At 34.8% G+C, this 13,234-nt stretch overlaps 1 protein-coding gene across 2 annotated transcripts in view; it reads right to left on the bottom strand.

Moving 5' to 3' along the window:
• The window catches only part of THSD7B (thrombospondin type 1 domain containing 7B), an 835,144-nt gene that overhangs the window by 347,525 nt on the left and 474,385 nt on the right, over window positions 1–13,234 (bottom strand). For both annotated transcript variants that reach the window (XM_032286329.1, XM_032286330.1), the window contains exons 11-12: window positions 8,670–8,799; window positions 5,354–5,457 (exon numbers count right to left, since the gene is read on the bottom strand). In XM_032286329.1, coding sequence (XP_032142220.1) covers window positions 5,354–5,457; window positions 8,670–8,799 — 234 coding nt within the window. The remainder of the gene's footprint in view (window positions 1–5,353; window positions 5,458–8,669; window positions 8,800–13,234) is intronic.

The raw sequence follows: 13,234 nt of genomic DNA, 5'->3' as shown, positions 1-13,234 counted from the left end.
TTCCGATCTCCATTATTTAACTTCTTTCAATTTCTTACTCCATCTTAAAAAAAAAAAAAAAAAAAAACAACTAAATGTAATCCACAATTAATTTTGAGAGCGAATTATTTTGCTCAATTTTTTTTTCCAGAAAAAACATCTTTACTTTAAAGGGGTTCCTTGAATGCAAAGAAAAACACACAGGATCCATCAAAACTATTATATAAGGAAACTGTGACAAAAACTAATTAAAGAAGAACAAAAAGACTTGACAGAGCTTAGAGATCTGCCTCTTTTGGTCCACCTAAACATTGTTCAGTGAAAATAAACCAAAAAAGAATACAGCTAGTTCAGGAAAGTCAACGAAATTGTAGACAAGATGATTTCGATCTCCAATACCTACTCTGTATCCATTACAGTGCCATAATGTCAAGTTTGTCGCTGACGGAGTATACTCAGGCTGATGAATGACAAGAAAGTTCTGTCCAAAAGAAAAATACTGTAAAGTCCATTAAGTCAGCTTTAAAATAGTTACTGCAGATAGAAAAACAAAAAATCAGTCCATAGTGAAATATACTTCACTTATAGAAATGACAGCATCTTGGCTTTTTTGTCTCTCTTTTTTCATACCAAAGTTTTAGCATTTTAAGAGCAGTTTCTACAACATGTAGTAGAATGTTTAAGTTTCTTCCTCTTATACTTTTATTTGCCATAAAATATAAGCCACCATTTAAAAAAAAATTCTCTGATTACGCACAAGACTCTGAGCAGAAAGAACACCTGGGTCTCCCTGAAGTACGAGACAGCTAGGATAATAAAACTGAAAATGCCCGTCTTCCTGGAGATGGTGTAGACATTTAGCTACAACTATGATTCTATGTGCTGTTCTACCTTGCTGTTTTTCTTATTTTTTAACTGAAAAATTATTACATGAATGAAATCTTAACCATGAACCAATTAAACAGGCCAGCAACAAAAGCACAATGAAATAAAACAAGTGGTACTTCTGTTTCTGACAGTCTAGTGGCATATAAATCCTGAAAAATCCTTTCAAATAAAAAGACTAAAACACATGATAACATATATATCTTCTCAATGTATTGCTGGGCTTGTCTGAAAGTAAAGAATCCATAACACCCAAAACAAAGTGAAAGCATGAAGCCCTGCAAGGTAAAGGAGAAAGACACATTTCATCCCATGGGTTTCTAACAAATCTTAGAGATACCACTTTTTACTTTTATGGATTCATAATGCACAGAAGAAAAAAAATATAAGGCTGGCTATGGAGAATCCTTTAAAATTCGTTCACTAGAAACAATGACAACAAACACACACTGTTATTGTTTAGGGACGAACTAGATAGAAATAAACTTGTCAAGCGCTAGTCTTGGCAAGACAACTTGCAATTCTAAAACACAGCATTGGATAGCCAGAAAGATAGCAAGAGAGGAGAATCCTTCACGAGAATGTATAATCTCAACCTAGCCTTCCTATGACTTTATGGTCTGAGTTCAAACTCCTTCTGGGATTCAAAACAAAATAAGCTTTTCCAAATTGATAAAGCCTTTCAGTCCTTAAATTAATTACATCTACAAAGACCCTTTTTGCAAATAAAGTCACATGTGCAGTTTATAATGATTAGTACGTGGACATATATTTTTGGGAACCATAGTTCATCTTATTAATATGCATGAAGAAACAAGACCCTATTTGTTAAAACCAGAGAAAAATGCCAACAGCAGAAGCTTCTCCATATAGTGCAAAACAGGCAGGTCCTCTTTCCCTTTTCCTCCCTCCCCTCATTAGCTTTTCTTCCTGGACCTAGCTTTTCCAGCATTTTGCAATGCAGTTACTTAAATAATCCCTTAAAACACTGACTAAATCACATTATTTCATTATTATTATTTGAGCCAGGGTCTTATTCTGTCACCCAGGCAGAAGTGCAGTGGCATGACGACAGCACACTGCAGCCTCAACCTCCCAGGTCCAAGCGATCTTCCCACATCAGCCTTCTGAGTAGCTGGGACTACAGTCATACACTACCATGTCTGGCTCACTTTTTTAAATTTCTATTTTTGTAGAGACAGGGTCTCAGTATGTTGTCCAGGCTGGTTTCAAACTCCTGGGCTTAAGGAATGCTCTCACCTCAGCCTTCCAAAGTGCTGAGATTACAGGTGTAAGCCATCACGCCTGACCAGATTACATTAAAAAATATTTTTACCAAAGTAGTACATATTCATAGCATTGAAACTTAAATAATGATAAAACAAATAATTACCTGACTCCTCACTTTGAGTCAATTATTTTTTACTATTTTACAATTTCTTCTAATGGGTACTTCATGTTTCAAAAAAATATTAATATAGCTCTATTAGCCAATTCCTTAATGACAGGTGTTTTCTACTGTTGTCTTTTTGAGGACAACACCTCCCAGGACCCTCCACCAAACTCTCAATATTGTTGAATCACATTTTTTGCTTAAATCGATAAGTCAATACTTTTGCCTTTATGACAATGTATTCTTTATAGGTAAGCTGAAAAAGTCTATTGCAACTACACCTCCTATCTACAACATTTTGTATTTCCTGGAATTCTTCCACTTTTATTTGCAAACATTTCTTTGAATCTGGAAAAGTGCCTTCACACCTATGAAATGCTTCTCAGGTCAAACTGACAAATCCTCTATTCTTTCTATTGTTTATGTTAAGACACCCCTCCTGACACTTTATAGGTCTCCTGCTCTCACCACATGAGCCTAGTGAACAGCAGTGGTCCATGAATTTCCCCTCTCTTTCTTCCTAGGAATGCCGATGTCCTCTCTTCTAGGTGGGATAGCCAGATTGCATTTTGATTTATTCATGTTTGATGAGGTACATACTCTATTTACTTCTAGAAACAAGATGCTATGAAGGTAGACTTTTGGAGATTTTGTTTTCTGCAAACATTTTCATGTTATCTTAGTACTTGAATGATAATTTAATATAATCTTCTTGGTTGAAAATATTCTCATTCCACATTTGAATAGAAGCTATTGCTCTATTTTCTTCCACTTTCCAATGCTGATGTTGAAAAGTCCTATAATCTTATTCAAGAACTCGAGGTGAGAGCTCATGCTGTTTATTCTGGACGGTTTTAGGGTCATGACTTTACCCCATGTGGCCTGAAATATCACAATGGCGAGCCTTGATATGTGTCTTATTTAAACATCTTGGCTCCTTAATGGGTATATTTCTAATATTATTTCTTCAATTCTTTTCTCCTCTTTATATTCTCTTTTCTCTATATTCAACTCTTAGCAGTTAAATGTTTAGAGGAAATCAGGGTATCATAATTTCTTATTCAGACATTCCTTTGATCCACCTGATTTCAGTCTAGCCCCACATCTCCACCCACCTCTGCTCATTGTCCACAGTCAAAAACCTCTCTGTTTCCAAGAGAATCCATCTCCAGGCTCCCACAAGAAAAACAAATGGTAGAAATCTGACTCCATAGAGTGAAAGGTGAGGAACTTGATCAAGTAGGAACTTTGCTGCTCTTTATTCAGACTTTCAGAGCTCTAGTTTTTATCCCTAACTCCCAATACACACACACACACAAACCTTGCACACTTCCTTCTGCAGAATGTGGTTTCCTCCTGGAGTTGTCCAGGACATATCACTTGATTTCTCTTCAGCTCCCACACCTTCACCCTTGCCAACACTTAGGTGTAACAGTGTTCTGCAAAGTACTTTACCATATCTCCATTTACTTTCCAAATTTATATATTATCACCTAGGTTACAGTTGGCTCCTAATTTACCTGAAGTTAAGCTTACTGTATTCCTTGTTTTTTGGGGTGATTTTTTTTTATAAAGGAGATTGACCTCATTAGAGATATATTTAGTCTTACTGTTTTGTATTTTCCTTTATGGTTCTTAAGTAATTTTAAAGAAAAGATGGAGGCATAGAAATGTCTTTCATCCATAATCCTAAAATTGAAGATCCTCTTCAATGTTAAAAGTGAAAATTGTCTATCAACTAAATATCAGGAATTTTCTAATTTTGTATCAAATTTAGAGAAAGTTCATTGCAAAATATAAAGGACTATCAGGCATCCAGCTAGAAAGATTCCTTTAAATTGAAATCCAAAGAGATTTCATATTCTAGAAAATATGAAATACCTTGCTTTTTATATGATTTACAAACAGTATCCTTGCAGAATTTGCTAAATTGTTTGGTTTGGTATCGTATTATCACAGAGTAACAAATTCAAGGTCCTATTTAAATTGTACACTACATAAAGGTGCCGTTTTTTAACCAGGCTCCATTCATGGAGTAGGTATAGGTGATGTGGACATTCTATAACAATTTTTCAGCAGAAAATAGGCAAAAATCTTAACATAACAATATCATATTATTATAACAATTTAGTGATATATAAAAGTAAGATTTCTTAAGAAAGTGGTTCATTCTTACAATGTACATAAAGTAATGGTAGATCCCCATAGCAGTCTTAAATCAAATCACCTGGCCAATAATTTTATCTATAAATTTTTTGACAGGGACATTATTTCCAAAGTACAACCTATGTAACAAAAAGAGAAGCTTAATTCTAAATATGCCATGTTAAAGAACATTAATTATGAAACCAGTATAATTTAATTAATTCCACAAGCTTTAATTTTGCCACATATATCCCTTTAGTTACAAAGTGGTCAGATTTTGAGAATAATGCACTTCATATCATTGGCACCTGGATTATGAATGAAATAGAAAAGTGAGCAGTCTGATGATTCTCTGAGTACTCTTCAGAGATTTCCCACACCTTCTAGGCATTGATGATAAAATACAGTTCTACTCAGGTCCAGAAGCTTATTCATATGTCTTCCAGAAATTTTAATACTTCCTTTGTATACATTTAACATATAAGATATATTGTAGCTATATACACGACAATTATATTTAAGCCATATCCTATGATCATTAAGATTTGTCGATTTATTCAGTTATTTTTTCATTCATCAACAAATATCTAATTAGCACATAAAAATATACAGTATACAGACAGTTGTATCTAATCTTGACATAACATTCATTCACAGATATTAGATAATATCTAACACGCATTTGGAATATGAGCATTGGCATATGCTATGACTGAGAACAGATATTTTCTTATATTGCTTTAGTCCTTAGGTATAATAACTGGCTATAATTAAAGATATCTAATATCAAATGTTAACTGTGCCAAATCTTATTTATCTCTAATGTCGGCCCATATAAATAATTCAATCCAATAATATCACAATTCATTCAAATATAAAAATAAGCAACACATGTGAGTTACATAATTTTAACTTACACATTAATAGAAAACTATATAAAAATCATCTTACCTCTCGTTTGTAACCCCTTTCCACAGGCTTCACTGCTGCCCATTATTCCCTGCCTGACAGACTCTGGCACTAAGATACAAGGGTTCCATTTCTGTGGCTTCCACCTGTGATTACCAGAAACAATGGAATAGAAACTTCACTATGATCAACATGCAAAAGAAATACTTAGATATGTTTGAAGTTTAAAAAACATAAAGACAGTAATTCAATAAAATGGATGTGAAACCAATGTCATAAAGCCAAGCCTTGACAAACACTAGAATGACAATAGTCCATTCAACCCCAGATTTATGATTTATGCAGTAATTCAATGTTTTTGAATTGGTCCTGTGGTTGAGAAATAAACTGAATTTAGATATTTGCACATAAACTTTGATTAATGTAGAAAAGTGGCAATAATAAACATTAGAAGCACAGATCAGTCTGGAAGGTGTAGTTCTTTATGTATTTAAAATTGTTTTGAAAAAAAAAAACAATAAAAGAAAAAAAGAGAAAATCTCTATGTCCCATTGGCGAGTTAGAGAATCAAGGTTTGAACATCTGTAAGCTTGAGGTACAAACCTTCACATTAATCTTCTGCTTCAAAATTTTTATAATCTTCTGCCTATAAAATTTTTGATTTGATCCTCTGCTTCAAATTTTCATAAGGTGTTTCTAAAGGCTTTTGAACTAAATCAAACATCTCAATAGGTTATAGAGTAAAAGAAGAATGGGCACCTTGGACCGATCTTATCTGATAGTTAATCTTAGGAAAGACGAATTGACCTGCCACTGATAAAATACCATAATTTCTAATCCTCAGAGGATACAGTCTCAAAGGAAATCTCGCTTTCTAATGGCTTTTCTTTCTCAGGTCAACAAAACTCTTTTTTTATGACTCACAGGGCAGAGTATGACTTGTGTCCTTAAATCTGTCTCTTCACGATATTTCAGAAAACCCAAACCCTAAGTATAACTACAGATTCTGCTCTGTCACTTAGTACATTTTAACCCTTTTCATATGAGCCAATACCTCTGATAAGAGAACAACTTCAAAAAAGCAAACAGAAACATGAAACAAAACATCATTGACCTCATTCAAGTGAACTTCCTAATTGGAATAGCTGAAGGATTGGGAAAAAATACAGTATCAGGAAACAGCTAAACAGAAAACCTGTTAAGTTTAAAGAAATCACCTATTAATTTTAGATTGTTGTAAACTTACTTTGTACATGCATAGACACATTTTGCATGATTCCAATATGCAGAACCCAAAAAGTAAGGGATTTTAGTCCAATGTTTGAACTAAAATATGTCATTCATTCAGTCAGTTTCCTGAAATTGAGTTTACATAGGCTTTCTCCACCAAAATGAGACCAAGAAGTTCAGTCTCCTTTACCTTGGTGAATAGGCTGAAATCGGAATTCCTTTATTAAACTTTCAATTTTAAGATGATAAACCCAGGCTCAGAGAAGTTAAATGATTTGTCCCAGGCTGCATAAGTCAAGAGAGGCCAATTGCCAGTCCTGTCTTTGGATGCTCAACCACAGCCTCTGGGGAACATCTCATTCCCAATTCTACATAGGTATAAAGTCACCCATGCTGTCTTACCTACTTAATATGTTGAGGGAAGCTCAAATTCACAGGACAAATTAAATAGGCTTCTTGATTCTGTTTTAATTTGGTAAACATGTGAACAAGTCACCTTAATGAGTCACCAAGAAGAATCAGAAGACAACAATAAAGTCCTATGTTAACTCGCTTCCTAAGATAACTTCCTCGATAACATACCAATGAAGGGGAAAGCAAAATCTAAATTGGACCTATATTGCTCAAAATTCAAGGATGTTTCACTAAGAAGCAGATATTCATGGTGATAACTTGGATACCTTTTGAACTATGCATCAGGAGAAATGGTATAATGATCCAATTCATACACAGTAGAACAGATTTTTGGGGAATGTGGCAGGAAGTCATTGATAGAAACTAGTTCAAACATTCAGCTAAACTCAAAGGCAATATCAGAGTAAAATGAGTGGGCAGAGGAATGGAAGATCCCACTAATAATTTTTTGATTTTATCTGATTATAACAGCCTTGGGTTCATAAAAATGTCTAATAATATTTGATTTGGCTAATTTTTTTTTTCATTTGGATACTTTCCTTGAGAGCTGTTTTGCTGGGCTCAGAAGTTTCAATATTTAGACATTGTACAAAAGACTGAATATTGACAGTGTTTCCACAATGGCCCTGTGGTTAATGAGAAAAAAAAAAAAAAAAACTGGTAGTCTGGGCATGTTCCCAGTGTTTATTTACATCCTCCCCAAATTGGTCATCGGACAGAAACAATGAGAGTAAGAGATGATAAAATCAATAGTAATTTAGACTTCTTCAATGATATCTTTCTTGTTTAAAAAGGCAAATAACTCGTATTTTCCCAAATAAATTAGCCCTTGAATTTCACAGCTTTAAGTTTAGTTTCTTAAATTATTAGCAGAAACAAGGGGCATTTTTGCAAAAGGCCCATATGCTGATTTTTAAGTGTGCAGATAAAACTTATATTATTTTTAAGACCATGGATTATTTTCACAAATCACTAAAACCCCTTAGAGATTGAATTTAATCCAAACGCACTTTAAAGAAGCATTTCAACCAGATTTAAACCTGTCCGGTGTTAAAAGGGGAGAAGTCTGTGAGTAAGCAAAGAAACCTCAGGTATTACTTTATAAACAGTAATCACCTTTGTCAAGAGGGAATATACAGGGAACACATATAGTTTAAAAGTTATTCATTTTCTTTTCATAATAAAAATTTTATCCCTAAGTTAAACTTTTTTTCTCTTAGATGGTTTCTGAAACTGTGTATCACAATAATTGAGAACAAAAAAACATTTTTAATTAAAATAAACAAGAAAATACAAGAATTTTTGATTGGAGGTTTTAGAATGAGAACAATAGAATGAAGGTAAGTTACCTCGTGTGTGTGTGCATGTGTGTGTTGGGGGGGGAGGGGTTGTGTATTCATTCTCCTAGCCCCCAGGTAACAACCGTAATACCAATCTCATCCTGAATATCTTTTGAACATGATCTTGAAAATGGGTTGCCACTGTGTCATAAGTCAAGCAGCTCGCTTAGAATCAAACATGCTTGCTTTACACCCTGTTAATTAGACTTTCATATTCTCTACTAAGAATATGAAAGCTAAGTAAGAATATTAAAGTATTTGAAGATATGCAGCTGTGCTTCTTATTTTTCACCAAATGACCATTTATTATATGAAGGAAAATAGGTTATAATTTACAGTAGGTCTAACGATAATTTTAAAAGGTAACTACTCACCGATATATAGGACACAATGAGACATCTTCACACTCTCTCTCCTCATATAAGGTATCTGGGCATTCCTGTCCTCCATTGGTTGCTTCCTGGATGATGATTCTGTATCGAGACTGTTTTACTGTGGCATTTCCTGAGGTAAAGGAAAAAGAAAATTATATAATGCCATTTTATGTTGATGCAGATCAAAATCTAGGTAGCAACTGCAAAAAAAGAGAGATAAAGTAAGCACATGTGGAAAATCAACCTGGGAATGAAAATAAGCAAAGACCAGGAGTTAACACTCTATCTTGGTTTTATGAAATAAACACACAATACTTAATAACAGTGATTTCAAATATAATTGTTTCTCACTGTCTTAATGTGTTTAAATTAATTAGAATCTATATTACCAATGGCATAAAAGTTTTATGGCATGATCGGAGGGGCCCCAGAAACCCTTTAATCTCCAAACAACAGCTGAAAGCCCTGGAGTTTGATTACCAGCAACTGAATCCCTTGAATAAGGCATTTTTCCATCCAGGCTACTTTTTATAATGCAAACAAAATGCACCTATATAAATTAATATATTAGTAACCTATTTATTTACAGACTTAGTTTATGAGATTTCTTATTCCTCATAACCTCATAACCTTATAACCATATGTATTAGGAAAGAACAAAATATTGTTCACTTCAGGGTTTTGCTGAGAAGTAGAAGTATTAATAGGAACATCAATAAAAAACAACTGAAGTTCACTTTAATGTGCTGAAGCACTCATTTCACAATCTTTAGATGCCTTTTGAATCAACATCAACAAAAATCAATGATCATTAAAGTACTTAGCAACAATTTCAATTACTATGTGCAAGATAGACTATTTGCACTATAAATGCAGACACAAATCTCTGACCTACAGAACTTACAATTAAGCAAGGAGTAAAAGGGGCAGACATATACACAACTAGTTAGAAGACACTGCGGTGTGAGCAGTGTGAGACAGTGACACAGCGTTAGGTGGGTATAGAAGAAATAGAAGTCATTTTTTACTTTGGCAATGAAAGAGGGCTCATGAGAGAGACAGATTTTTTATCTGCTTTGAAGACCTTGATGGCTAAATAGAAAAAAACTCATATACATATATATATATATATATATATATATACACACACACACACACATATATATATATATATATATACACACACATATATATGCATATATATATATGAATGAATGAAGCCACTTCAGGCCAAGGAAACACTTTGAAGAAAGGCATGGAGATGTAAGAGTGCAAGACATTTACTTACAAAGACAGATATGGAACTAACACACTCAGAAGGAAGATATATGAATATGGCTCTGGGTGTGTGCACATGGGGAAGGTGGGAGGGAGGGAGGAGCACAGTGAAGTTTATAAAGAATAGAGAGAAAAAAAAGTATAGGAGAAGATGGAATACATTGGTAGGTTTGGTACAAATAATGGACCTACGCATATCAAGATGTTAACTTAGAAAGCCAGTCAACAAAATAAGAAGACTTTATTAAAAGTATAGATGCATATATTTTTTAAAATCATTAATACTAGCAGACTCACAGTGAGAAGCAATTCACTCACTATGAAAGCTTTCCTACTCTCTGTCTTCCTTTTCAGAGGGAACACTTTCAACTCCTTCTGTATTTAATTTTTCTATAGTTACCTCCAAATCTATAAATACTATGCTTATGTCATTACTTCTTGATTTATGATCCTCAGACATCACATATTGACTTCCTGCTGTGATTGACAGTTGACTTTGTACCATCTTCCAATCTTTTACGATGATGTTGCTATTTTTATGCTTCTACTGGTTACTTAAATAACCCATATTTTTAAAGCCCTACCCCTCACTCCTGTCCTACATCAGACCAGTCTCTATGGCTCTGCAGAGTCCTCCTGGGTAGAAGAGCTTTCTCTCTGCCACCACCCACCTTCCTGCTACATTAGGTCACGTCTCCCAATGTTGGGTCACCAATTTCTCTACTTTTTGGTCTTACCCATTAATGTTCTGTCATCCATAAAGATCTCTCACCCACTAATGGTCCTCTCCTTTTGTTTTTGAGAAGGAATTAAGGCTTTTAAAATTATTTTCCTATCATTTCTAATGAGATCTTCGGAAAAAGGAGAGACCAACACCTTTGCACACCTGATGACCTTGAACTGGAAATTAAGGAGATGTACAGGATCTTTTTGATCTATTCCCTACAGATCCCCTCTTTGTCCTTCTTTAACCTGCTTTATACCAAGAGATGGGCTGCATTGGTGGCCCCCTGGCCCATTGGCTTCCATTTGGGCTTTGCCAATGGGGGAATGGGACACACAAAAGAAAAGAAAAAAATGGCAAGAGGAGGGACAGAGATATCAGGGTATTTATTCCACCAGATTCCATCCTCTGTATTGCCTTGTCTCCCTACGTCTAACAAAAGCCACAGTTCCCATGGAGTGGCATTTGCCTATAGCTATTAAATACTTCTTTTTTTCATTCCACTAAATGTTTCTCTCTCCACCAACTTTAAAGCTCCTAACTTTCACTGTCCCAGATCCTAAACCACGATACCCTGCTAGTCTACCTTAACACTTCTTATTCCTTTGTAAATAGTCCCTTCATTAAATCTTCCTTGGCTACCCCATTTGAGTGGACTACCTTTTTCCTGCCAGAACATGCCGATAAAGTCAAGGAGTCAAAGGAGAGACACTGCTATTTGAAAGAGTAAATGCTGTAATTGGCCACTTTTTAAATGTAGTTAAGCTTCTGTGAGGAGTTTAGAAATAGAAGCTTTGAAAAAAGAAGGTTACCAAGACAGTTCTGCATCATAATAATATAAAAAGCTATCTTTATTTGGGTTGGAACAATCTTTTGTAAATAATTATGGCTTTAGGAAAAAGTTCCTTTCCCTACTCCCAATTAATGCCAATTATACTGTACTATCTCTGTTTAGCCTATACTGTATTATTTAACCTTAGAATGTTTCCTTGAGTATGGGTTTGTGTGTATGTGTATTTTGTCCAAATATTACCTTAGGAGTCTGTAAATAAAGATTGAAAACAATAGAAAAAAATGAAAGGGATGCCTTCGCCTCACATCAAAAGAGAAGCCTTAAGGGAGACTACACATTTCGCATGGATCAATACTTCTCCTTTTTACACTGAACATGCACATGCACACACCTCACACACCATACACATACGATATACACTCGCACGCAGAGGTAGTCTGCCTTTATGGTGTGACTCCAGGTCGAATAATCTAAAATTTGAGAAAAATTGTTGCATTGATTTTCATGCCCTGCAGCTATTCAAGTGGAGGTTTAAAAGGATGGAAGGATGGATCCTCTAGTTAAAATCAACATTTAGTATCTAAGTAAGATTTTTCAGAGGGGAAACTGATCTGCACTGTTCATAAACGAAGAAAAATGTATATGTCTTTGGGGAGGGAGGGAGGGAGAGAGAGAGAGAGAGAGAGGGGTAAGGGGGGATCTTGAGCTACTGAAACAACGCCAGAGAAGTGTGAAATACCTGTTAAGAGTCTCACTCTTTCTTTCTCTCTGACTTTCTCTTGTGTGTGTGTGTGTGTGTATTTCCTTGAACTTTTCAATGGACATATTTAGCATTCAATTTTAAAGAATTTTCCTCTCTTTATGATGTTACTGCCTCACATTATGGCCACATTTACAGCAGAATCCTTTATACACAACAGACTTAAGTGGTATTGTGGGAACCTAAAGGGCAGGCAGTGTACACTTGGATAGGGCAGTCAATGATTTTCTCATTTTGTCAGAGGCATTTGAACCAGAGCAACTCCATCTTGAATAGGGGTTGGGTGAAATAAAGGTGAGACCTACTGGACTGCATTCCCAGATGGTTAAGGCATTCTAAGTCACAGGATGAGATAGGAGGTCAGCACAAAATACAGGTCATAGAGACCTTGGTAATAAAACAGGCTGTAGTAAAGAAACCAGCTAAATCCCAACAAAACCAAGATGGCCACAAGAGTGACCTCTGGTCGCCTTCACTGCTATACTCCCACAAGCTCCATGACAGTTTACAGATGTCATAGCAATGTCAGGAGTTACCCTATATGGTCTAAAAAGGGAAGGCATAAATAATACTCACCTTGTTGACCATATATCAAGAAACAACCATAAAAATCGGCAACCATCAGCCCTCAAGGCTTCTCTATGGAGTAGCCATTTTTTTCTTCCTTCACTTTTTTTTTTTTTAATTTTAGTTTTAGAGAGTTTGAGTGAAAAGCTAGAAATAGTCATCCAGGAGACAAAGGCTCTAGTGAAATGAGATGAGTGCTTTGTAGGTAAAAGTTAAGTTCTTATTTCTACAGGCAAAAAACAAACCAATTTAACAAGATTACAATATTTTCTATACAAGGCTGGTTTAAGATTTATAAAAAATTAATTGATTACAGTGTATTTTTCCTACTTTTTTTCAACTGTTTTTTCTTTCCTTTTCAACCTAGGAGTATATTTAACATTTCATCTTTTTTTTTTTTTTAATTGTCCTTTAAGTTCTGGGGTATATGCGCTGATCTTGCA

Source organism: Sapajus apella, unplaced genomic scaffold (assembly GCF_009761245.1).
Source record: "Sapajus apella isolate SASKATOON/1434 unplaced genomic scaffold, GSC_monkey_1.0 scaffold18, whole genome shotgun sequence".
In the NCBI taxonomy this organism is placed as follows: Eukaryota; Metazoa; Chordata; class Mammalia; order Primates; family Cebidae; genus Sapajus; species Sapajus apella.
This window is presented reverse-complemented; position numbering and strand designations above follow the sequence as displayed.